Source organism: Podarcis erhardii, assembly GCF_964252035.2.
Source record: "Podarcis erhardii genome assembly, chromosome: 9".
Taxonomy (NCBI): domain Eukaryota; kingdom Metazoa; phylum Chordata; class Lepidosauria; order Squamata; family Lacertidae; genus Podarcis; species Podarcis erhardii.
This window is the reverse complement of record NC_138512.1, coordinates 66,679,148-66,706,145: the sequence shown is the minus strand read 5'-3', so window position 1 is coordinate 66,706,145 and position 26,998 is coordinate 66,679,148. Positions and strand designations below refer to the sequence as shown.

The 26,998-nt window shown below is 41.1% G+C and overlaps 1 protein-coding gene across 1 annotated transcript; it reads left to right on the top strand.

Moving 5' to 3' along the window:
- The first annotated feature begins 138 nt into the window (after nt 1-138).
- On the top strand, nt 139-26,998 carry CDS1 (CDP-diacylglycerol synthase 1). Its single transcript, XM_081877032.1, has 13 exons — nt 139-1,445; nt 11,212-11,339; nt 11,770-11,866; nt 12,402-12,499; nt 12,920-13,059; nt 14,975-15,033; nt 16,890-16,972; nt 18,184-18,271; nt 19,432-19,500; nt 21,281-21,433; nt 22,139-22,258; nt 22,541-22,644; nt 23,539-26,998. The coding sequence occupies exons 1-13, from the start codon at nt 1,383-1,385 to the stop codon at nt 23,666-23,668; spliced, it is 1,332 nt and encodes a 443-aa protein (XP_081733158.1). The 5' UTR covers nt 139-1,382; the 3' UTR covers nt 23,669-26,998.

The following is a 26,998-nucleotide window of genomic DNA, read 5'->3' as shown; positions in this document are numbered from 1 at the left end:
TACGCAACTGCAAGCGGCGTCGCTTCCCTCTCCCTCTCTCCCGCGCGCCCGCCTCTGCAGGATTCAGTTCCGACGAGGGGGAGGGAGAGAGAGAGAGAGAGAGAGTGGGGGGGCGGGGCCGAACGCATCACCCCAGGGGGCGTGGCCCGGGCGCCGCGCGACGGGCAAGAACGGCCGGCCAGGCGCGAGGAGAAAGGGGCTGCTGAGGGAGCGGGCGAGAAAGCGCGGGAGCGAGCGAGCGAGCGAACGTCCGTCCTTGCCCCCCCCCTCTCTCTCTCCCGTTGAGGAGTCGCTCTCTTGCGCGCGGCTGTTTTTTTTTTTTTTTGTGTGTGTGTGTGTGTGTGTGGCGGCGGCGGCGGCTCGCGCGGCAGTAGCGACGCTGCGGCGCCGCCTATCGCGGGTGGCGCTGTGGGTCGGAGGGAGGCAGGCGCTGAAGGGGTCTCATAGGGGCTCCGCTGTGGTGTCCCCCCCCCCTCACCTTCCCCGTTCTTCCAGGGGGTGTGGGCAGAGAGGTTAGGCGGGAGAAGCGAGCGAGCGGGTGACAGGGGTGGGGGGTGTTAATTCCCTTGGGTGCCCTCTGTAGTTGGTTGTGAGGGGAAGGGGAGATCTCCCCCCCCAAAAAAAAAACACTCGAAAGGGTTTTCAGGGGGGCCTTTGTGATTTTTATATTTTTTTTTAAATGTGGGGCCGAGCAGTGCCCTTTTGGGGGCGGGAGTCTTAATTGTGGGTTGCGCATAACGCGCCCCCCCCATCATTTAAGTCTTCTGAGGAACAGAGCTGAGATTTATTTCGGGGAGAGGGGATTAGACAAGACACCTTATGTGTGCGTATGAGTCTCTGGAGTAAGAGACCCCCTCCCCACCTGCTTGTTTTATTTTATTTTATTTTATTTGTGGGAGGGTCCCCCCCCCCATACTTTGCCTAGGAAAAAAGCAAATCTTATCTCGGAGCCCATTTATTTGGGGAGAGAGGGGGTGGGACACGTAGCCAAAGAAGACCTTTTGACAGAGATCTTTTTGAAGGGCATCTGTTTTTTTGGGGGGGGGCCCTTCTATAAGTAGCATCATGGAAAACTCCTGAGGGACCTCGCAGGTCCCTTCTGTTATCCTCGCAGAGTCTTTGGAAAAGAGAGAGAGAGAGAGAGAGACTTCTGGTCTGTGTCTTATTTCTTTTGCAGGGGGGAGCTGATTTGGGGGTTGTTTTTCCCCAGTTCTCTGGTTTCTTGCAAGGAGCTAGCTGGGATGTAGGAGGGTTCCAGAGGCCTAGGCTTTTGCAGTTAAAGCCTGCGATTCTCCCCATTATTATAAGGTAGGCTTGCCCCCTGCACACACACATTCGACTTCCTGCTCCTGCTGCTGTTTTATTGACCTCACACCAGGGAAATGTCGGAGCTGAGGAGGAGAGGGGCTGGTGGAGATCATGAAACTGCAAACATAATTGACAAGGTAAGGCTGAATGGGCCTTTTTTTTCGTTTTACCTGTTTCCAGGTATGGGGACATGGAAGGTGTGAGCCCTGTCAGTTTCCAAGGAGGATCCTTCGCATACCATTTCCTCCGAGCAGATTCCACCACCCTTTCTGCTTGGGGTATGATGTAAGCAGTTCTTGTTCCCCACGGAGGATTAAGATTTGAAAGAGAGACGCTTCTTTGCTGTCTCCTCTTTCACTCGGTTATCATTTCACCTCTGGGGATATGCTTGAGTAATGAAATTTGGGGCAGGTGTTTGCTTTCTTCACCTCTCTCTTAGGAAGTCACTCTTCCGTGTCAGTGACACTTGACTGTCCTTTATCCTGCGGTGAAGGTGTGGGAAAATGAAAGTCATTCTCCCTTCCCCACACCTCTGCATTTTTAACATGTTCATTACTTAACAAGGTTGAGAGTATTCAAGGTGAATTGGTAAAGCTTAAAAATGTGGATATTGTGCACCGTTCCAGTTCTGCGGTAAGAGGCCGTTCTCTCTACCTGCAGTTTGCACTCTGTGCAGAAGGTTGTTCTTTGCATCACTCCTCCCCTTGTTCTACGTTTTCACTAGCTATAGGATGTAAACAGCCGGTTCACTAATACATTGACCCTGTGCATTGGAAGGAAGTAAAAAATAAACTGCTGAATTTGTTCTTGTTAGCTTGTTTCGACACCCATGTCAGGTTATATATTTATGGTTTTCTAACTGACAGACATTTGACTCTGGGCTCAGATATAATATTTCAAGAGGAGAAGCTGTTGTTGTTCGCTAAAAAAAACACACACCCCTTTCATGGATATCTGTGCATTAGTTTTGTGTCTATTAGCCCTTAGGCAGAGGGGATGAAACAATTCATTAGCAGTTGTGTTTCTGCCTTACGTAAACTGTACAGTGGTACCTCGCAAGACGAATGCCTCGTAAGACGAAAAACTTGCAAAACGAAAGAGTTTTTCGTTTTTTGAGTTGCTTCGCAAGATGGATTTCCCTATGGGCTTGCTTCGCAAGACGAAAACGTCTTGCAAGTTTGTTTCCTTTGTCTTGCAAGTTTGTTTCCTTTTTCTTAAAACCGTGCATTCACTACGAGGAGCAACTCATAGCACGCGGTGTGGTAGCCTTTTTTTAGGTTTTTGAAGACTGGTGATTTTTGAAGCTTTTCCAAAGTCCGTGCTTCGCAAGACAAAAAAACTCGCGGAACAAATTAATTTTGTCTTGCGAGGCACCACTGTATGTGATTTTAAATACTGAAACGTAGGCTTTTAGAAGTAAGTGTCATTCCTATGAATGAATATTAAAGCTGACACTATATAAAGCATAATAGAGGCATTTTAATGAAATAATGATGCCAAGATTTTAATTATGTCTAGACTGTGTATGTATGCTTTGCCAAAAAATGCACCATTCTTTTAGTGCTAGGAAAGAAATGGAAATGGGTGAGCCCAGTTTTTTTTTGTTTTTGTTTTTTGCCTTTTAAATTCTAGCAGAACTTGGAAATGAAAGCTAGTGGTATTGTAGTAGTGTTGTCAGTAAACTCAATTGTTTTAGGGTGCTGAATATACCTGAGCAAGCAAGCCAGTTTTTCAAACTTTGTAACTTCAGGAAGTGATGGAATAAAGAGAGAGAGAGAGAAATGGATCCCGTTTTCAAGCTCATAAACTTAAAACAGAAGGCATACAAGAAAGGGGACTGGAGGGAAAAGGTAGAATAAGATCACTTCTTCAAAGATGAAACAAAATTGTATCAGTCAGGCTGATCTTCCCATATTGGGCTGATCTTCCCTGTTCTTGCTTGAATAGCAGTTGCTTGCTCTTCTTCCTTTGGCTGAAGGATGAGGCTGGAGTTGCCCTTGCTTTTTTTCTACATCTCCAGGGCAACGGACAGTTGGAGCAGTATGTTCTTTCAGGGGGTGGGGTGGGGGGAATACAGGTTCCCTGTAGCTGTTCTGTTTCTGGCCAGTGAATGGGGCCAAGATGGTCTGCTCCTTGCCATAATGATCTTCTTGGGATGCCTAGGGAGCAGCTTCCTCATGGCTCTTGGTCTCATACCTGATGACAGCAGGCAGAGTATCCTGCCTTTCAGCTCTACAGTCCCAGGTCCATGGGGCAGGGGTGGTGCTGGAGAGAAGTAGCAGTGACTATGCTCTCTCAAATTTTGTATTATGCCATGCCTGTCATGGCAGCCATTTTCTGACCACTGCCTGCGCCACTTTTTGACTGCTGGTCAAAAAAGGTTGGCGACCCCTGTTTGACGTTACCCACCACTCTCCAACACAAGAACCTTCATCTATCATAAACAAAACCTTACGGTAATTGTGTGTTAACTTTATTGTAAACTTGTTTGCATGTACGCCTGATGTTGGAAAGAGCACACTGCATCCTGGGGGCAGCAAAGAAGTCCTTCATTGGCACCATAATCTCTGTAAAACTGGGCTGGCAATCCCTGATCCTTTAGTGCATCTCCTGTTACCTTGTGTGCAGTGCCTTTTTTTTTTTAATGGAGTATTCAGTCTCGTGAATCTTGACCTGCAATCTGAAGTGGTATAGCAAAGCTAACAAGCTAATAGGCTTGCCATCAAATCTGCTGCTTGAGATAACTAGACATGTTGAGTAACTGCAGTAAACTGGCCTGCCTCTTTATTACTGCATTTTTGCCATCTTCTATGAACTAAGTGAGAATCTTGTATGCTTATTTGTGTTCAATGAAGGGGATGCTAATTTCTCCTAGTTCAAACGCCTGTTGAAAGTTGTTCTGTAGAGTCTCCCAACCTTCAAGAATTGATTCTTGGAGTAGTTTTAAAAACAACAACAAAATATACCGGTAGCATGAGTTAGAAGGAGCATGAGCTTCTGCCCTTTGCTCCTGCCTTTGGGTAGGGTTGTGAAAAACACGCTGTTAGTGCACTTTAAAACCCCGGGTTTCTTCCTGTGGGCTTTCACCACCGCAGGCAAGGATAATGACATTAAAAATCAATCAAAAGCATCCAGGGGAAATCCCGACATGTAACCAATGCAATCATCAGTCTTAATGTTTTAAAGTCTGTGAGCACCACAGGCACTTTTGATGTGTGGCAGAAGAAGAAAAGGAGCTGTGGGTGCCCTAGTGGCTGGGGAAACCCAGTGATAAGCCCTTCTAAGTACAAATTTTACCTCCAGATCTGACACTGTCACAATTTTAGAGTTGAGCAGCAACACTTAGCTTTTTCATTCTGTTGAGATGTCATTTGTTAGCTGCTTGCTCACAAGGGATTCCTAGTGGAAGGGATTTCCTCGAAGGGAATTCCTGGTGGAAACCCAGCCAGATGGGCAGGGTATAAATAATAAATTATTATTATTAAATTATTATAGTGGAAGCTGCCAACCTTGTTGTCATCAGTGGCTCCTCTGACAATGGTCTGGTTTCTCCCCGCTTCTCTTTATTGCTGCCACTTAAAGGTCCCTCTGAGGGGCTCACAAGGGTGAGCTACCTGCTAAGACCTCTGTTGAGTGAGGGTAGCTTTGCCCAGGCCAGGGGCTTCTGGCCACCAGGGGTAGGGGTAGGGGTGGGGGATATGGAGGAATGTAGCCTTGGAGTGTCAGGAGGTGGGCCAGTACTCTCTCAGAATTGAAAAGCATGCCCTGTATCTGAGCATGTGCAGAGTTCCTTCCCCCAGAATTACTATGCAGTCGCAGCCAGCCCCCACCCCAGCAGAGTAGGGCAAGGGACTATGAAGATCAGGGTCAGCGCTGTTCCCTTCTGTTGTGCTGACTTGGTGTGGCAGTGGGGAGAGAGATACTGTGAGCATTTAGGTTGCAGCAGCTGGGACCATTCACCCTGATCCATTTTCAGTTGGAGTTGCTAGCTGTTCCCCCCCCCCCCATTGTTGGACTACAGCTAAGAGCTGTTCTACAGTGGAATGGAGTCCTTCAGAAGGTGGTGGACTCGCCTTCATTGGAGGGTTTTGAGCAGAGGTTTGATGGCCGTCTGTCATGGATGATGAGATTCCTGCATTGCAGGGGGTTGTACTAGATGACCCGCAGGGTTCCTTCCAACTCTACAATTCTATGAAATGCTCTGGTGTAGTTGTGGCTCTAGAGATCCTAGAGGGTAATGTATGTTGTTAAACAGCATGTTGTAATGTTTGATCTAATTACAAAAACAAATTAGTGAGCAATCCTGTGAGCCTGGGAAGGAGAAATTTGCAGCTGAGCATTATAACAGCATGGCAGTAGCTAACAATGTTGTCCTGGGCAGTCATATGTTGTCCTGGACAGTGACCATTGCTACTGTTTGATGATGCTTGCAGTTGTAGCAGGTGCTTGGCAAGCAAAGTTTTGCTGGGCTACTGGGTTTGCCCTTGACTGCTAGGAATCCCTTGTTTAATGAGCAAGCAGCTAGCAAATGGCATCGCAACAGAATAGAAAAGCTAAGTGTTGCTGCCCAACTCTAAAATTGTGACAGTGTTAGATGTGGAGGTACAATTTGTTCTTAGAAGGGCTTACCATTCCAGTTTGTGTGAAGGAAAGACAAAGGAAATATTTACTTGCTACTTATTATAATCCATTGGAGTCTCTTGCTTTATTTTGTATAAATAAGTTATCTTAAACCTATGAGCCTGGCAGTGTGCAGCTCTTCAAATTCTTGGAAGCAGTAGGGCTGGGAGTTAAATCTGGAGCTTTAGTCAAACAACATGCCCTCTGCCCCTGATCAGTGACTCTTTTAATCATCTTCAGACTAACTGTTAAAGGCCTGGTTATAAAGTTTTTTGCCTGGTGCCTAAATATATAAAATGATGGTACCAGGTGAGCCTGCCTCGGGAGAGTGTTCCACGAACAGTGGCAGCTTATGGAGAAGCAATGAGACATAAAATAAAGCAGCCCTCCCCAAACTATTGCCCTCCACATGTCTTGGACTCCACCTTCCATCAGGTTGTGACACAAGTGAGGGAAAGGCGAAGGGGCTGAGAACAGCAGAGGGAAGAAAAATGGTGGCACAGCACAAAAACAGGGCCGCACACTTAAAAGGCTCCTAACATATTATTTTGCATTCTGCCACATACTATACTGCAGGGTGCCACAGCATCAGGCACAAGTGAGCAAAATATACCATGCTACAAGTGCCTTCTCTGCAGGGTAAGAAATCCAAATGACTCATGCAAGTAAGCCACACTGCATGGAAAGCTTAAACTAATAATATTAAGAATTTATACAGCGCACATGGAGTGACATGCAACATTATGTGGGGTGATTTTCACTTCCTCCCCTTCCCCCTGCAGTCCGTTCCACTCACAGATGGCCATAGTTGGCTGTCACCCTTAGTGTTTCAAGCATTTCACATGTATATCAATATGCATTCATCAGTCATTTTATTTGTATGCTACCTTTCCATATAGCAGCCCTTTAAAATAGGTTAGTGTTAGCTGCATGTTGCAGTTGAGGACTTGAGGTGATAAAGAATAGTAGTTTGCTCAAGTCTACCTAGTGAGTTTGTGCCTAAGGTGAGTTTTGAGCCAGGGACTTCCTGGCTCGTACTACTAGGAACTGTACTACTACCAGATTTCTCTATAAAAATGAAAAGTGCCTCATAGTTTTCTAAACTTCTAAGTGGAATATGAACTTGATCTTAAGCATAAAACTAGTCTGTTTACTGAAGTTTCATAGTTTAGTTTTGTACAGGAAATTTTGCAGCTAAAATAAGTACCGTATTTTTCCTTCTATAACACGCAGATTTTTTCTTCTAAAAAGGAAGGGGAAATGTCTGTGCGTGTTATAGAGCGAATGTGTGGTCCCTGGAGCCGAAAAATCATGCAAAAATCAAATCGCGGCGCTGCACGCTGCACGGAGAAGCGAAACCTGAAAAGAGGAAGTTGCTGCTTTCCTGCATTCTGCCTCAGGGTCTTACTGCCCACCCTGCTCTGTTTCGTTGCTGTGTTTGCTGAAACGGAACAAAGAGCAGGGAAAGCCCCTCCCCTCCAGGCAAGCTCCGGTGCTGCTGGGGGAGAGGGAGAGAGAGGGGGGAAGGGAGAGAGAGGGGGGAGGGGGAGGGAGAGAGGGGGGGAGGGCGAGAGAGGGGGAGGGAGGGAGGGGAGAGAGAGAGAGAGAGAGAGAGAGAGAGAGAGAGAGAGAGAGACGGCTGGCTTGGGTGGGGGGAAACTTTTGCCTTTCTTTCCTCCCTCCCGTTAAATCCCTCTCCTGCATTCTTAGCCAGCTGCTTCTCTGCACACCCCTCTAATGTCCCTTCTTTGTTTTTCCTTCGCTCCCCACTTAAAATGTGGTTACAAAGCATGGATCCACAGGGATCCTCAGGATCTTTGCATTGGGTCACCCCAAATTCACCATCAGATCACATAGCATGTCCATGGCTACAGCCTGCACCAAAAAAATCAGGCACCCACTGTTGCCTGGGGCTGCAATGGTGCAAAAATGTGGTTTAAAAGCATGGATCCACAGGGATTCTCAGGATCCTTGCATTGGGTCACCCCAAATTCACCATCAGATCACATAGCATGTCCATGGCTACAGCCTGCACCAAAAAAATCACGCACCCACTGTTGCCTGGGGCTGCAATGGTGCAAAAATGTGGTTACAAAGCATGGATCCACAGGGATTCTCAGGATCTTTGCATTGGGTCACCCCAAATTCACCATCAGAGCACATAGCATGTCCATGGCTACAGCCTGCCCCCCAAAAATCACGCACCCACTGTTGCCTGGGGCTGCAATGGTGCAAAAACGTGGTTACAAACCATGGATGCACAGGGATTCTCAGGATTTTTGCATTGGGTCAGCCCAAATTCACCATCAGATCACATGTCTGTGGCCACAGCATGAAGCACAAAAATGATACATCCACTGTTTTATTCAGAATGTTTTTTCCCTTGTTTTCCTCCTCTAAAAACGATGTGCGTGTTATGGTCAGGTGCGTGTTATAGAGCGAAAAATACGGTAATAGTATATGATTATGATGTGTTCTGGGAACAGATTATTGGCCATAATGTGTCCAAGTTTTTTGTACTGATTTATGTTAAACCAAGAATGGGAAAATGGACCAAAATGTTTAAAATACTCATGCAGCCAATTATTTTGGCAGACATTTGAACCCTTTCATGCTTAAAATTGCTTTAGAAGTATTACTTTGCACTCTTATTTCTGTTTCTTTCTTTCTTTTTAATAGCCTTAGCATACTTTTTAATAGTACTCCACTGGCTGTTGAAGGAGCACCTTATGTCCTTAAACCAGGCAAAGGCAAACTCGGCCCTCCAGATGTTTTGGGACTACAACTCCCATCATCCCTAGCTAACAGGACCAGTGGTCAGGGATGATGGGAGTTGTAGTCCCAAAACATATGGAGGGCTGAGTTTGCCTATGTCTGCCATAAACCTTCCAGCTTTCTAGAATTATCAAAGTCATGCTTTCCTTATTTGTAAACCTAGCTGAACTCACTGAGACTTCACTTTGAGTAAATATTCATAGCATTGGGCTGTATGACAGCTAACTGTACTTGAGAAGGGCATAACTAGAACCCTGGAATAAATTAGGAAGTTACTTAGATGTGACACCCTTTAAATTCTAACAGATGTATTATGGTGTAAGCTTAAGTGGACTATATTTCAGTTGAAATATATGAACATTTCATGAAGTGGGCTCTAGTTCTTATGTAACAATATATTTGTTAGTCTTGAAGGAGCCACAGCAAGACTCTGTTCTACAGGCTACCCCTCTGGAATAAGTAAATACTTGGAACTTAAAACTAGGGCAGTTGCTTTCAGAATCCAAACTTCCAATCTCTGGCTTTGTGATGCATCTGGAAGCTAGAGGTATGCTGTGGTACAAGGAAAAAAAATAGAAGCAAACAGTTAAGATAGCAACAGCATTGTGACCTCAAAAAATTCAGTCTAAAATAATCAAGCAGAAGCTCAAACTAAAAGTTCTCATTCAGGGTGGACACCTTCTTTGGATGGAACATTCTGACTTAAAATTACCAGGTTTCAGCTCTTCACTTTTCTTATTTTGGGGACTATAAAGACTTAACCTCCATTCTGGAAAAGCTTAAATGGATAACTACTATGTAGTAGGACTGGGAATTGGCCTTTTCCTGCAGAGATTGACAATTTATAAAATGTCCCATTCTTTTTCATGGAAAGGTATCTACCCTGTGGAAGGAGAGAAGATTGTAGTAATGTGAGAAAGGTATTCTTTTTTTAAAAAAATGCCAGGCTAGAAACATAAACATAAACATTTAGTTTAGTACAAGTCTATACTGAAAATAGGAGAAGAAAATACAGTGGAACCTCGGGTTACATACGCTTCAGGTTACAGACTCCGCTAACCCAGAAATAGTTCTTCAGGTTAAGAACTTTGCTTCAGGATGAGAACAGAAATCGTGCTCCGGCGGCAGCAGGAGGCCCCATTAGCTAAAGTGGTGCTTCAGGTTAAGAACAGTTTCAGGTTAAGTACGGACCTCCGGAACAAATTAAGTACTTAACCCGAGGTACCACTGTACTGCCCATTTTCTTGTTAAGAAGAAAAACCTCTCCTCTCCCTTAACTGTTTTACTTTACAGCAAATTTCTTTCAGCTGATAACTATCCTTAAAATCTTGTGATTGCTATTAAACTCCTTCCAGCAGATTTGGGTTTCCTCTCTTGCTTTTTTTTTAGCTGACACTACTGTAAGTCTTTCAGAATGACTATTCATACTGTGCTCTGATCGGCAGTCGTAAGATACAGTGTTCATGCATAATGAAATTAATTCCTATTTATCTTTGATAAATGATACGGCAGTAAATGTAGAAAGAGCCAAGGATGGAAAACATCTCACATTCTTAGGCACCAGCATCAAATTTATTGGTGTCCAGTCAAGAACATTTTCCCCACCCCTGTGAAGTATGAGTACAGGTATAATTTCTATCCTGTCTTTTATTTTACAGCTTTTGAATTAAAGTAACCTACCTACAAAATAAAAAAAGTCAAAATAGGAAAGGAGGACATGGATTATTTTGACCATAAATTGTTAATACAAATATACTGGACTGCTGAGTATGATGCATGCCTCAAAAAAGCTGACCAAAATGTTCTCTCATTTCTTTTCTGTATTCTCACGTTGATACCTTGTCAGCTCAAATAAGAATAGGGAGTAAGGTAAAGGTAAAGGGACCCCTGACCATTAGGTCCAGTCGTGTCCGACTCTGGGGTTGCGACGCTCATCTCGCTTTACTGGCCAGCATGACTAAGCCGCTTCTGACGAACCAGAGCAGTGCACGGAAACGCCGTTTACCTTTCTGTCATAGCAGTACCTATTTATCTACTTGCACTTTGAGGTGCTTTCGAACTGCTAGGTTGGCAGGAGCAGGGACCGAGCAACGGGAGCTCATCCCGTCGTGGGGATTCAAACTGCCGACCTTCTGATCAGCAAGTCCTAGGCTCTGTGGTTTAACCCGCAGAATAGGGAGTACAATTTGTTAAATCTATTGTTGTGTGGAAGGTGTTGACTTCTTCCAGTGTTTAAGCACATTGAGTTTCCATAATTTTTTTTAAAAAACAGCTTTCTTATTTGTTTTTGAAAAGCTGTATCTGTAAAGATAATTTTGTTCACAAAGTTGAAAATTTCTAGCATTTCACTTAACATGAAATCATGCTTTGCCACTGATTTAAAATAATGGAATAATAATAAATTATAATAAATTTATATATTACAGTACGTTGAATGTTGAAACAATATGCTGCTGTATGTGTGTTCTTAGCTTCTTAAGTGTATTTGCATCATGTGCTTTGTTTTAGGATGTAGATGGAGAAGATAGATTTGCGGAGCTAGACCTCAGGACCGATTCAGACATTCCTGAAGTTGTTCCACCAACAGACCGCACTCCAGAAATTTTTAAGAAGGCCCTTTCTGGCTTGTCTTCCAGGTATGGAAAAATAAAACTGAAAATATTACTGTAAAATAAATTAAGCAGATTGTATGCAAGCTAAAGCTTTGTTCTTGGAATGAGTTGCTTGGAGATCCATTAAGGGAGCCATTTGAATGGAGACAATTATTCTAAAAAATGGTCTATTGTTTTTATCTCATTATCTCTTCCTAGTGTTATGAGTTTATAGGTGCCAGATTTATTGAACCTCATTGAACCTAGTGGGACTTATTTCTAATTAAAAAGATCACATTGTCAGTGGTGTTCTGACCTGGACATTGAATTTGGTTTCAAACATGAAAAAATTACATTAGACTCATCAGTATTCCTTTGCTCAGTTGCTGAGTATTAGTGTAGCTTAATACTTAATTTTGTTTCTCTTGTTATGAAGTGGCAGGTAGTTGTAACATGGATTTTTTTTCTTTTGCAGATGGAAGAATTGGTGGATTCGTGGGATTTTAACTTTAGCTATGATTGCAGTTTTTTCGCTGATTATTTACATGGGATCATTTATGCTGATGCTGCTTGTAAGTTTCTTGAACTGTTAAAATTTATTTGCTTTGTTTTAGCATAAATGAAAACCAATTTGTTAATCACTTCAGCCTGCCTTTTCTCAATGTGAAACCAGTCTAATTGAGTAGCATAGCCATATAGACTGAAAGTCTCCTTTGCTTTTATAATCTAGCACTACTTGAGGTTTCGGTTGAGATGTAGAAGCTAGAAACTTGTAGTTGAAATCTGAAATGCCAAGTGAATTCCTGTATCTCTCTGTTCGTCCCCATTTGGAGCAATATTGAACATAGGCCTTTGTACACAATGTAATGTGCGTTGAGAGTTTTCCTTGATGTTGTATGAACCAGGAAGCCTGTGCACTGAATTTCTGGAGTGCCTATGAGCCTGCCAAAGGCATCTATGAAATGAGCTATGCCATATCAAAATACTTTGACTCACTTAAGATTAGCTTCCAGTTCCAATTATCTAGGAACACTAGCATATGAATATGATGCATTTCTATCCTGTATTAAAATTTGGAATCGCATTCACCTTTTACCTTAATTTCAGGTCATGAGCATACAAGTAAAGTGTTTCCATGAAATCATCACTATAGGTTACAGAGTCTATCGTTCTTATGAGTTGCCGTGGTTTCGAACACTGAGCTGGTAAGTAATTTCGGTTCTAGCTGTTTCCAGCCTTTCCCCATTACATCCATGGGGATGACTTTTAGTGGAAGCATAGGCTGAGGATTTACTGACTGCTTGTAACTGCTGGCTTTGTGGTGCTTCACTTCTGTACTTGAATTAAAATAAGTGAGACATCAAATGCTTCAATAATGGACACAGTTAAAAGAAATGTAACAATTTAAAACGATTACTTTTTTGGTATCCCCTGCAAAATACCCCTCCAAATCATGTTGTATCTGTTTGCTTTGACGAGCCTCCATTGGAAGACTCCTAAGTATGCAAAATGTTAGAGTTTTCTTACTTTGATATTTTCATCTTTAAAGATATAGAACGGTATGAAGAGAGAAAAAAGGGGGCTCCCTTCTTAGAAAGTATCTCAAGTTGCTTTATATGTTGCAGGTATTTCTTGCTGTGTGTGAACTACTTCTTTTATGGAGAGACTGTAGCAGATTACTTTGCCACATTTGTTCAAAGAAGAGAGCAACTTCAGTTCCTAATTCGCTATCACCGGTTTATATCTTTTACACTTTATCTGGCAGGTAACTTGGTCCAACTTGTTACTTGCCATTGCAGTTATTTACTACTTGATGTCAGATTCCAGTGTTCTCCCTTTCTGTGCTAATAGACAAAGAGAGAGCGTGCACAGAAATTACAGAATTAACTATATGCAACCTTTGAAAACCACACTCATGGGTTGCAGTAAACACTGAGTAACTTGGTAAAGGCATTTTGGCAGTCATCTCCCATGTCATAGCTCCAGAATTATTTTTAATGAATAGCTTCAGTGTTGGATAAGTTTGGGAATGGGCATTCTTGCATTGTTAAGCAAAAATGCATAATTAGTATCACTTAACAGCTAATGGTATTGCAACTCTTAAGCAATCCAAAGTGTGTATTCTTGCTTTGAAAATATAATATGCTTTGGTGGGCCATTAAAGTTCTAGGTCAAGACTTTCCAACATGCTTTCCAGGTGCTGCAGACTACAGCTCCATCAGTTCCAGTCATGTGGTCCTTGTATAGGAAGCTGTGGGCTGTTTTTGTTTTTTATTGGTAGATTATACAATACCGAGGTTGGGCCATACTTTATGTAAACCAAATAACACTTCCAGAAAATCCTCTAGATGTTGCCATCCAGGGAAAAGATTTTCACAACTGTGAAACAATTACTGAGGCTGCACTTTTGTGCCCTCTTTCTTTTAAAACCTAGATGTAGATGAGATTATCAAGGGAGTGGTGCTCCTTAATCTAATAATTTGTTGCAAAACACAAGGGAAGGCATATAATGATTATCTCATTGGTATTGCATTTTTAATAAAGGCAGGCACCAGACTGAGTACATGTGACGTGCCCAAATTTTGAAATTTGTACTTAGAAGTTACTAGCCATCTTTTTCGCTTTTGTCAAATAACTGTGCATCAGTGTTCCTTGAAAGCTATTGAGTATGAAAAATGCTCTGTTGGATGCAGACTTTATTATATACAGCAATAACTTGGGGCGGAGTAGATTTTAGTTATGGTTCACATTTTAATGTGAACTTTCTTAATTGGTATGTCCCAAAACAGTATAAAAAGCAAAACAGAGCTATTGTTCAAAACTCACAGTTCTCTGAATTTTGTCCTGCGGTTCTCCAAACAAAAAAAGTAACCAAATATGCTATTAGAGAAATGTGTGCATAAAAATGGATATATTGATGAAATAACATACAAGAACACATTATATTAGGGGAAATAAAGATTTATTGAAAAAATTACGAATTGATGCAGAGATATGGCAAATTTAAGATCTGAAAAATAAGAAACTGAAATTGGCCCGTCCTTAGTAAGAAACCTCACACCCTGCTTGTGTGCAGGAAGTCAGATTTGTAATGATGCATAATACATACACGTTCTCGGGGGTAGTACTCACAATTATTGGAGCATGTTCCTATGAGGACCCTGCTAGGCTTCCTCTATACACTGCTTTTTAAGAGAGCATTGAAGGTACTCCTATCCATTAGGCATTTGGCAGTTGGAACATTCAGCTCCTAGGGTGATTTTTCAGGCTTTTAGCTGTTCATATTGTCTTTGTTGGGAGGTTCATGTTGAGTTTTAAGTGCCTTGGGCCTTCTGTTGAAAGGCAGTCTATAAATCTTAGTTGCACTCTAGTTGCGGACTTTTCAGGGTGTGAACGGCACCCTGAAATGGATTAAGCCTGCAACTAGAGGTACCACTGTTTATAAGAATCTGGACAATCTTGTTCAACACACTGCTTAAATTGGCCCTATAGTCAGGAGGTACAATGGAAACAATTTTAATCTCTAAAGAAAACAGTAGTATTTACAGTTATAGTATGGAGGTTCAGACTGATACAATTGAAAACCAAAGTGGAGGGGGCAAGCCCAACAATGCAACCGGCTAGCTTCTGTTCACTGAAAGGCTGGAAAACATGCACCTGTTTTCTGTTTTTTTGTATAGGTTTCTGTTTGTTTGTATTGAGCTTGGTGAAGAGGCACTATCGCCTGCAATTTTACATGGTGCGTATCTATCCTTTAGCTGCTAAATTTGTTGTCAAAATAATTAGCAGTATTAAATCACTTGCTTTTGAAGTTTAATGTCCAAAATAGATTTTAAAGCCATATGAATAAAAGTTGTTAACCTGCACTGTTAATACAAATCTGGATTTGAGATATGGAAGTGATACCTTTGTCAATGACTGTGTTGACATGTTTAGGCTAAATCACAGTTTCGTGTGATATGCATAGACCAGAATGTGCCCAATGCAGCTTTGGGCTCTCACTCTTCTCCTTTCCCCATTCCCATTTCTCACCCCACATGACTGGGAGGAGGAGTTTGAAAGATTTCACTTCCAGAACAACAAGCTGGTTGACATAACCTGTGGTTAACTGAAAGCAAACCAGCTTCCGAAATGATGGTTTGAAGTAACCATAGTTATATATTAACCATGTTCTGGCTCCAGAAGACATAGCTAGCTGTGGTTAACCAAAAGCAGCAGTAGAAGTTTGTGAATTCCCTCTTCCCAGTAGTGTGGGAATAGGACAGGGTGCATACACAAGTTTTCGTTTTGCTTAGGCTCATTTCAGATTGTGCACATGGCCTAGTGGGGTTGGAACCAGCTCAACGTGTAATAATTATGGGTTCTTTGTTGAAGACTGTTGCTATAAGGCTTAATTCAATCTGCCAATCTAGACTGACTACACTTTGGAAAAAGTGAATTTGTGAATTTGTTATTTTCTATACCAATCAGCCAGCAAATCTGTTGGGGTATTCAAAATTTTCAGCATGAACATAAAGAAAATTGTTTGAAATTTAAATGCACATTAAACCTTTAACATTTATGTTCTCACCTCTGCCTAAGTTAACAGTAAGAAACCAAGAATTATTTTAAAATTATTGACTTATCTCAAGGCTGTCAGTATTTTGCATTTTTCTGTGGCTGCACTTTAATCCAACATGTGTTTTTGAATGCCTCTACATAGTACTGCTTTGTGGAATGGTTGCAGATGTACTTTCAGTTGTCTTGAGTGATAAAAACACAAAAATGTAGATCTACAAAAGTGCGCACTAGTACTTTGTGCATAGTCAAATATGTAAAGTACAAATGTGTATACAGCTAAAAGAACTCTTCATCACAGATCAGAACAAGAGACTTTAGAAGTTTGGAAATGTATAGCATCCATGCTGAATGTAAATTGAGAGTATCTACTTAGCACACACAAAAAGCACACATCATAGTACACATATGCAAGTGTCAGAATAGTCATATGGAAAATATTAATCAGTGGGATTCATATTTGAACCAGACATTAATGTCTAGTCCCTAGTAGCCTACCAGTTATTAGCTACATTTGAAATGGTAATTTAATTGTATGAAACCTCTCCAGAGTTGCCACATGACAAATCACAATTTAGTATGTCTGCAGGTAGTGTAGTTTTGATCCTTTGTGTTCATCAATAACTTGTAGGAACCAACTTCTGTCTGGACAATTTTCCATCATTTTCCATCATTATATTGCATGCCATCACCATAACTTTGCCACTAACATCTTTAATGTTCTAATTCTAAATTGTCTTATATGTATATGCAGACTATCCTATTATTTTCCACCTTCGTTCTTCCTCATTCCCATTAAGATACATGGTTAAAAGTATTTTAATTCCCAAATGGAAAAATTATGGGAGTTTTAATAGAAATCTCTTTTTATAAATGTCTTGTCTTCAAAATTAATACAATTAGATTGTGATACTGTTTGTGTACACCTCTAATTTCTTAGAATGTCTGTGCAACTCCTTCAGCTAAACTACCATTTTTATTTAGATGTATTGATCTGTTGTAGTGTCACTAACTGTTGTGTTATTGCACTGTTAACAGTTCGCATGGACTCATGTCACTTTGCTGATCATTGTAACACAATCCCATCTTGTCATCCAAAATCTGTTTGAAGGCATGATCTGGTAAGGGGACAGTAATTCTTGCAAATCTATACGTATGTCTCAATTGTTTAAATAGTATGTTTCTAGAGTCTGTTAATCGTTTTCTCTTTCACAAGTTTGTCTGCAGATATTCCATGAGGCCTTGTCTAGGCCTTAAAATATCTGGAATAAACAGTAAAATAAGCAAGGTTGAAATTCAATTCAAAATTGAAACCTTCACCCTCTGAATAGTCTTAAAATATTGGTCAACACCACTGTAATCTAATTTTCAACTAGAATTAAGGATTGCTGAATGTAGGTCATAGAAAATAAGTGCCAGTTCTAAATACATTGCCTTGGAGGTCTTGTGGGTAACTGCAAAACTTTCTTCCAGAGCCTTTAGGATTATGATGAAAGGCCAGAATTAACTATAAGGAGTATGGATGGGTATACCTCAAGTCATACAAATGTCTCAGTAAATTTCATTAGCTTTATGGTTAAATCCTGAGTAAATTGCATTGCTGGCGAGGAGTGAGATTGCCCTGTGTTCAGGAAAAGCTTCCCTCTTCCTTACAAATGGGCAGGGACCACGATCCAAACAATTCTTCTGGTTGTTCAACAGCAACCTTCCAAGCTCTGTGGCAAACTGCTTTTGAAACTGAGGGAATTTGTGATATGGAATGAGTGTCAGCAGTTTAAAGAATGATGTTCAACTGTTCTGCTGGTTAGCACAAGCCTTTGAATGAATTCAGGCAGTTAGTTGATTCCCACTCTGTTTTCCTGTTGTCTAGCAGTTGCCAATGACTGAAGTGGAAAGCGGGTCTCCTATTGCAAGAAGAGACCCAAACATAAATTATGAATCTAATTATTTGTGGTGAGAGGGGTTGCTGATGCATAGCCTGGATTTATTTTAATTTACAGGAAATGTTTGTCTCTTTAAGCATATGCTCTGTGTCCATCTCTTTTCCAGACATATTTTTTTCTGATTCATTTCATAACTTTCAAAGTGTTTGGCATAAATTTACAGTGTACAGAATTTCCTCATATTGCAGAGCCATCTCAAAGTGATCATTCTGTAAACATTTGCATTTAAATTATTATTATATTATTATTATTTTAAAAAAGTATACTGTTGCTGTCCTATGAATTTGCCCTTGCAAGTTGACCAGGATCTTTTTCAAAGTTACTGTTCTTCATAATAATACCTCTGGATTGACTCTAAACTATAAAACATTTTTCTTTTTACTGCTCAGGTTTCTTGTTCCTATCTCAAGTGTTGTTTGCAATGATATTGCTGCTTATATCTTTGGATTCTTCTTTGGGAGAACTCCGTTAATTAAGGTACAAAATTTGGTTCAGTAAATAATCAAATAACTTTTTATAAGTTTGGCTCATGTTTGGCTTCTATTTACTCTGTGGAAGTTTAACACTTTTCTGGGGAACTGCAGAATGTGGCATACCCTGATTGTGCATTTCGTCAACACATTATGGCTATTTTGGAAGGGATTGTTCTGTCCAGCAACTAGGCTAACAATAATTTTGACCAATTTTACAATATGGCTTGCTAGTTGTGTTCTCGGATTCTTCACATTCTTCTTATGTACACATACAGATTGCTTTCTTTGTTATATTCTTTGCTATTTTCTATACTTGAATGTTTTGTTAACTTGTCAGAGGACCTCTTACTGTTAGAGGGGGGAAATTAGGACTATGGATGGGTCTACAGTGTTGGCTTTTGTTGGTGATCAGAGTGCATTAGTTGTATTTCTGGCACTCTTAACCTCAGATTTTGATTTCTGAGAAAACATGATCCTAGTCCCCAGTAGCATTAGCAGTCATCTTGTTATAGACACATTTAATCTGCATTAGTAATTTACAGGCTCCTATTTGAATGTGTCTTTGAAGTCATTGCTGCCCTTAGACACAATCCTGCTTGGCAGGGGGTTGGACTCGATGGCCCTTGTGGTCTCTTCCATCTCTATGATTCTATGATTCTAATCCCACTACCTTATCTGAAAAATAATTGAAAACGGAGGTGTACTTTTGTAAAGGGTGAGCATTCCTACCTGTTATAATATACGCATATCTACACATACTACTCTAGAAGTAACAAAACAAATTCCTTCCAGTAGCACCTTAAAGACCAACTAAGTCAGTTCTTGGTATGAGCTTTCGTGTGCATGCACACTTCTTCAGATACACATCTGCACACGAAAGCTCATACCAAGAACTGACTTAGTTGGTCTTTAAGGTGCTACTGGAAGGAATTTGTTTTGTTTTGACTATGGCAGACCAACACGGCTACCTATCTGTAACTACTCTAGAAGTAGTACAGCACTTGAAAGATGGCTGGAACATTAACTGATTATGCTAGATCTAAACAGCATTTAAGTTCTGCTTATGTTATGTGTGTGTGTGTGTGTGTGTGTGTGTGTGTGTGTGTTTTGCTTGGACAGAAATGCAAAAATTGTTGTAACTTCTTCATTTCTCTCTCCGATTAGCTGTCTCCCAAAAAGACCTGGGAAGGCTTCATTGGCGGTTTCTTTAGCACAGTTGTGTTTGGATTCCTTGTAAGTGGATGTGCCCTTCTCATACTAATGTGGTGTTGTTCATTGCATTTGATTTGAAGCTGGCGTGAAACGCTCTGAAAAGTGGCCCATCTGTTGAAGCTTTCAAGCGTCAGGCTCTTGACAAGTTAAGGCTTGGAATACCACTTTGTGTCTAGAAGTTGTGGATGGCAGGCTGGCTTGTGATTGTAATCACAATTACAGACAGCTTTCTTTGCTGCAGCAGAAGAGAGCTGGTTGAGTGACAGCCTGGCATGTGACTATACCACCTTCCCATGCCACCTGGGTGGATATATCTTCATTTGGTCCCTGTATAGACCACCCTTTAGTATAAGAATCGTTGGGTGGTATATGAGGACAGTAGTTCTAAAATCACAGAGCAGTAACTCATAAGTCAGCGAAGTCCAGCATTTCACAATAAAGCATCCGTATACAAAACATTGCTAAATTGTATGCATTTTACAATACAGGGTATTATGCTTATCTGCCATAATGGTCCTCAAAATTATTCACCCTATTAAAACGTGATTTACAGGCTGCTGGTGCTGCCTTTGCAGTGACAGATCTTCAATACCAGGATTCTAATTGGTTTCTACAAGTATTACAAAGCGCCACACTCTCATGTTTTAAAGACAGTAGCAACAGTGTGTGATGCTGGAGAGAACACCTGTCCCCCAGAGTCTTCTCCCCAGTTGAGTAGCTGTTCCTGCTGCTGATGGGGATGGGAAACTGGTTTGGTGTGGAGTAAAATTCTTTTGCTCCTCCTTGGAAGAGGGGTGATCTTGCCTGATTGCATAAATTGGAGCAACACCCATCTGGATGTGAAACCTTGAAAGAGCGACTGCTGCTGGATTTGCCTTCTGTCCTAACAGCAGACAGGACTTTCTTATCCTTTGTCTTGACTAGGGCAGAATGCACTTTTAAGATAATCATTTACCTGGCACTGAAAAGACATCATGTTTGGCACCATATAAACTTTTCTGGGGAGGTCATTCCACATAAAGGATGCCACAGGCGAGAAAACCCTGTATTCAGTCACCAGCTGCCTGACTTCAGATGGTGGGTAGGGCCTCAGGAGAAGAATGGAGATCTACATATCACCTGGAGTGGCATGGGAACAACCATTCCAACAGTAGCCTCATTTCTGCAGAAAACATTTCAAAACGTGCCTTAGGTACACAATGGGAGGAATGAACCATTTTTTCTTGGTGGAGGTAGATATCCTTCTCTGGGATTGTTCTTCCCATTCATTCCAGAAGGTGGGACTTGTTCATATCAGGGTGTTGCTCCGCTCTGCTCTGCTTGGGAGGAAGGGAGCACCCTTCCCTTTTTTTCAGACTGGAGATGAGCTTGGGCAGAACTCCTTTCCTTTGGTTTTCTTTTCTGTGTCTTACTAGTTCTTCCCCTCAGTTTTGGAGCTGTCCAAAGTGGGAGGGGGGCCTCTCTCCCATTCAGAGCATAGCAAAAGCTTGATTTGCCTAAACCAGCGGTTCTCAACCTGTGGGTCTCCAGATGTTGTTGGACTACAACTCCCATCATCCCTGAGCTCTGGTCTTGCTAGCTAGGGGTGATGGGAGTTGTAGTTCAACAGCATTTGGGGAGAAAGGCTGGAACCTAAACTTTGCCTTTTGGATTGAATGGGAGAAGCAACCCAGAGGGAGGCTATCCTCCTACAATGAGCCCACCACAGGTAAGACCAGTGCTCCTTTTTCTTGTATTAAAGAAGTCCAAGATGCCCTCAACTTGTCACAAAGATCTTATGGATGCCTACTGTGCTTTTCAGGTTGCCACCCTTCTGGCTCAATATCAGTATTTTGTATGCCCCGTGGAATACAACAGTGAAACCAACAGATTTGTCACAGAGTGTGAACCGTCAGAACTATTCCAGTTACAAAAGTACTCCATACCACCTTTGCTTCAGGTTGTGCTGGGAAGGGTAAGTAAAGCAAAATCTTTAAGACAAAGCTGAATCTTTCAAAGTTGGCATTCTGAATGAAATGCTTTTTTAAAAGCCCAATTCTCTCTCCCTTCTTCCTTTTGAGTAAGTTAAATAGCAACTGTGTGAGGAGGAGGGAACAAATATCCTTGAGTTGCCTGAAGTGACTCCTGCTTTGTGCTGCTGCTGTGTAGAAATAGGCAGGCCAGGCCAATCCACCTCCCTTCTTCTAATCATTCATTGTCTTCGGGAGGAAATGGCACCATGTGGTTTGCTCTATACCCACTTTGTGCCTCTCTGCAGAAGATGGCAGCCAGGGAAAGCTCCCCCATGTATCTAGACCTAAGGCTGTTTCACCAACAACCTTTTTCTGATGTCCCTTGCCGGTCCATAACTAGGGAAGAGGGACAGGGAGAAATTAATTTTAAGAAAAGAAGAAAATGAGAGGGAGGCTTTAATTAAAGTGTACAGACCTCTCTGGAACTTTGCTTGAACCCCGACCTCACGCTGGTCTGAGAAGGCTGGATTCTCTTCTTTCACTGATGAGGTCAAGATGAAGAAGAGGTAAAGCTGGTCTGGTTTCTTGAGTAAGGTGCCCATCCTTTTAAGCATTTAATGCTCGAGGTTGTCCTTAAGGGGGGGCTGTGGATATGGAGAAAACTTAAGTTTCTTATAAGGAAAATTAATGACCATAATTTCTTGTAGGAAACAGTGAATTTGTGCCCGTTCCAGATGCACAGCATTGCTTTGTCAACATTTGCATCCTTAATTGGACCATTCGGAGGCTTCTTTGCAAGTGGATTCAAAAGGGCTTTCAAAATCAAGGTGTGTATGAATCTGGACGTATGAATCTTCCCTGTACCGAGACTTCTGTGTCACTTTTGTAAGTACATGTAGAAATAGAAATCTGCTGCCCCAGTTACCTAGGGGTACCTTTTTAAATTGAAAACATGTTATGGATTAATTGACTAAATATTGCATCTGTAACTTAAATATAATTGATAAATTGATTTAAAAGCAGTTTAGAAATGTTACATTAAATATACAATTAGTATTAATTAGGACAGCTATCTTCAAACAATAAATTGAGTTTCCTTTTTTCTAAAGGATTTTGCTGACACCATTCCTGGCCATGGCGGAATAATGGACCGTTGTGACTGTCAGTATCTGATGTCTACATTTGTTCATGTCTATATCACCAGTTTCATAAGGTATGTTCTCTATTAACAATTCATTGCAGAGAATTGACATGAAGTCATTACATGAGTCTTCATTTCAGATACTACTGTAACCTGCTCTATGTGTTGCTGCTTTTGAAAAGTGCTCAGTCATTTACACTGGCTCATAACAGAAGAGAACTCATTGTCGGGGCTAAGGAAATGGCTCCAAATGGAAGTAATGGATGTAGGTAGCAATGTGAATGGTTGCTTTAACTTAATAGAAGCTTACATTAGATGCATGTCAGGACAGAGTTGCTGGTTGCTTGTCCCAGTACTCTACATTGTTCTATGTGTAAAACTTCTCAGAAAGTGCCAGTGGCGATTGGTATCTTCCTTGTTATCTGACATTACTGTTCTGAGTTGCTGGAGTCTCAGATGCAAAGCTATAGGTCCATTAATGGGCTTATGCAAGGGGAAAATAATAGGGCCCCAATTCTGTAGTGGTGCAGGGAGCAGCATTTCATATTTCCTCACATGCAGAACTATTTTTTAAAAAAACAACAATAATTTTTATTGGTTTTTAAACAAAAACCAGTACAAAAACCATTAAATACTTATCCTGCTGTACTGCAGAACCAGTTTTTGTGACTGGTATGTTATACACCTAATTTTGTTCTGACATTCTTAAATTTCCCTCCCTATAGTAATTAGTGCTTGGGTGGATGTTCATAATGAGGAAATGTGTCTCTCAGTAGATCTGGTTATTCATGTTGAATTTCTGTGACCTCATTAAGGTGTTTGCATATGTTCTGGTCGGCATGCTTTCGATGCTGTACTGTCCCCAGTAGAGCGAAAATTTCATTTGGATGAGCTCTTTATAAGCAAACATTTGATCACAAGTGGTATTTCAGATTGATACCTTGTCTCCTTCAATTTAATTGCCAGGGGCCCCAATCCCAGCAAGCTCCTGCAACAGCTGTTGGTGCTTCAGCCAGAGCAGCAATTAAATGTCTACAAAACTCTGAAGACGCATCTCATTGAAAAGGGGATTCTTCAGCCATCGCTGAGAGGATAGGCAGACCAAACTGTGGACTACAAAGAGAAGTGCAGCTGGAAATGCAGGTTTTGCTTATATGAGCATGACATGTTGGACCGAAGTCAGACTGTGTGTCTGAAGATATGAATGTTTGTTTACTAAGATTACTGTGAATATCTAGGAGGCCATGCAAGATTTAAGTTCCTTCTAACTGCATGTTTTTGCTGTCTAGTTTAGTTCCTTGGGTTGATGAGACGAGCCTTCTCCCTTGGTTCCCGGCTACAGTTTTTAAAAAATAACTATTTTTAAACAACGGTGGGCACACTCCTTCTGGAACAAGAATTCAACGGATGATTGGGAGTATGCAGTTCATCAAAATACATTTTAGTGCAATGATATTAATGACTCCAGCTCAATTAATGACACTTTGCTGTGCTGCATTTTAGCTGACAGTATCACTAAACTTTGACCAAATGGCATCTGTTTTATCCTGTTGCATTACTTCCCCAAAATAGGAAAGGGGCCTGTAATGGAGAAACCCTTACAGGAAAAGCGTGCCTGTAAATGGATGCCTGAGGCTGGTTTTGCTTTTAGTTAAAAAGCCTAAGAGGCAGGTGAAAAATAAAAATAAAGGAATGGCTTCTTGTAAAAGGGAAATGTTCTTTGGGAGGGTGGGGCTCTTCCTCATAGCATCCTAAAGACCAGTTTAAAGCACAAAACGCCTACTTGAGTTGCAGGCCTCTTCTCTACCAGCAAACTCTGTCCAGGGCTTTGGGGTTGAAATGACTGATTAGTCTCTGGAATGTGCTCATTTGTGCCTCCAATGTTTGGACGTGTTAAATAGAAACTCCCCCTTCCTTTATGGTAAGTGCAATACAAGTGCTAACTCAGCAATATTTAGATCACTTTCGTAACAATGTTAGTTGGCGTTCTATGCTGTGAGATGAATCTAGTGCTTCCACCGCTAATGGAGTCTCAAGGGCGTTTAGTCAGTAACGGAGTTGGAGATTACTACTTCTTACCCTGTGGGGAAGACCAGCACTTCTGTTGATAGATGTGCTCAATATGATTTGCACTTTTGAGATTCCTTACCGAAGTCTGCATGAAATGTGACATTTCTAATATTCAAGGCATGAGTTGCTTTTTAAATGCTTCTGTGTGGTTTCTTTTTATCATGTGATAATAAAAAATATTTTTAAAGCAAATGAAAGTAATAAACCTAAAGCACACGAATGCCAAAAACATGGTATGGTGAGGAGTGATTAAATAGGGTTTAAGGCATTAGGAGTGTAATCCTCATGGAAGTTTCTTTCTACATAAGTCTCACTGAAACAAAGGATATTTGCACAACAGCACATCTATTTCCATTCATTTCAGTGAGGCAACAGAATCTTCTGGAGGATTCTACCCTATGAACTTGGTGTGAGTGAGTTTTCTTCTGCTGTGAGCTTTCGAGGTTCCATATTTCTTGCCCTGCTTGGTGCTGCTTGACTAAACTGTGTAGTGAAACTCAACACGTGTTATTAACGTCTGACTTCTAGAAAAATGAAATCCGTTTACATCATTGTACTACTTGAGTTCATTGTGTGTTTTGGTTTAGGATGGTATATATCAAATCATTATGACAGGGTGACTGAACAAGCTGGAAACCTTTGATTCTATCAAAATCAATGAAACAACATCACCAGTAATACCTAAATATTTACAGGCTTCTTCTAAAATTACCTTGGTGTTGCAGGAGTAGCTATGGTGTTTGTCCTTTCGATGCTTCTCCTGTGATAATGTAAATTGAAACTAGCATAGGAAATGCTGGTACTGTGGAAAAAGTTGGCCCACTGGGAACTGGAGCAATAACTAGTGTGAGGAGGAGCCGTATTGTAGGTTCCTACCTCTTACTCTGGGGCAGACACACTATGCACTAGCGCCCATGATGCCGAGATAACATCAGAAGAGGTGCCTTGAAGCAGGATTAGATATTTCTTTAAAAGAAACAAAACAATGCAGTGACTTCTGTAGTTGCCATATCTTGAGATCCTAATGGAACTGAGTACTCTGAAGTACCTTGCAAAGAAAGTTTGGCAACTACCTCCCCCCTAACAAGCTGTTGCTCATACATTTGGCATGATGTCTGGACTCCTGATCATATGGAGTGCCTACATGTGTACAGCTCTGTCTATAGGTATCATTTGAGACACTGGGGTGCACAGCATTCACTGAACGCATGTGGGTAATGTTTATTTGAAAATATAATTACTTTCCACCATCCAGAATTTTTCCCCATCCAGAATTTATTTGTGGATCAATAACTACTTTTAGAGATCTCAGCTTTCAAACTAATCACAACAATGACCCCATGGGGGTGATGGTTAAGCTCTAAAAAAGAGAACAAAATGCAGCTTAAAGCTGAAGAAATGGCCTAGACTTTCAAGTTAAGAAGCATCACTAGGAAAATTTGCACTGAAGTCAGTAGTCACTTGTAGGCCTTTGAAATTTGAGACTTAAAATATATTTTTTCTTAGGAAATTTTCTGCCTAATTACTTATTTCATCCTGAAGGTGACTTATATAAAAATGTAAAACTTAACTTTAATGTAAAGGTGTAACTTTTGGGTTACTTTGGTGTACTTTTTATAGCATTGGTATTGAAACAAGACTGTATTTAAGCCATTGAATGCAGGAGAATAGCTGGATCTGCCAGCTCTGTTTGCACTGTTAAGAAACATGTAGAATGTTCGCTGCTCATTAAAAAGTGAAATGCCTCCTGGTCACTTTGGATGTGCTATTATCACTTTAGAATCTGATTGTTTTTGTTTAGGACACAGTTGAAAAGGTTCTCCCAGTGTGCTTTTCAGGAACAGCCTAAGTATATTAGCAGAAATGACCAGACATACTCAAGGATGCAAAAACCCACACCCATGGCCATCACGGGATATCTGCAGCAGTGCCAAGTCTGGTTGTTGTCATGTAAACTTAAAATAACTAAAGGTTAAAGCTTGCTGAACTGTACCTGGGACAGTAAATTCTTAATGAGCATAATCTTTTCAGGGAAGGTGAAGATGTCTTGCTGCTTTAGCTTTTAAGGGTTTGGTTTTTTTAAAATTTACATGCCGGAACATTTTCTTCAACGATCTGTATTTTATTAGTTCAAGCAAACTGTGTGATCAAAAGGAAACATCCCCCTCCCCTATACTTTTTCATTTGCACTTCTCTTGGGTGAGACACTCTGCCTTGTTTAGCAAAACTTTAGAAAATTGTGTGTATATACTGTAAATGTTGAGCATTCAATACTGTAAATGTGTATTCAAAATGTTTTAGTTGACCATTTTGTAGAGCTGGGATGGGGAAAATAAAGCCCTGATCAAAACCTTGA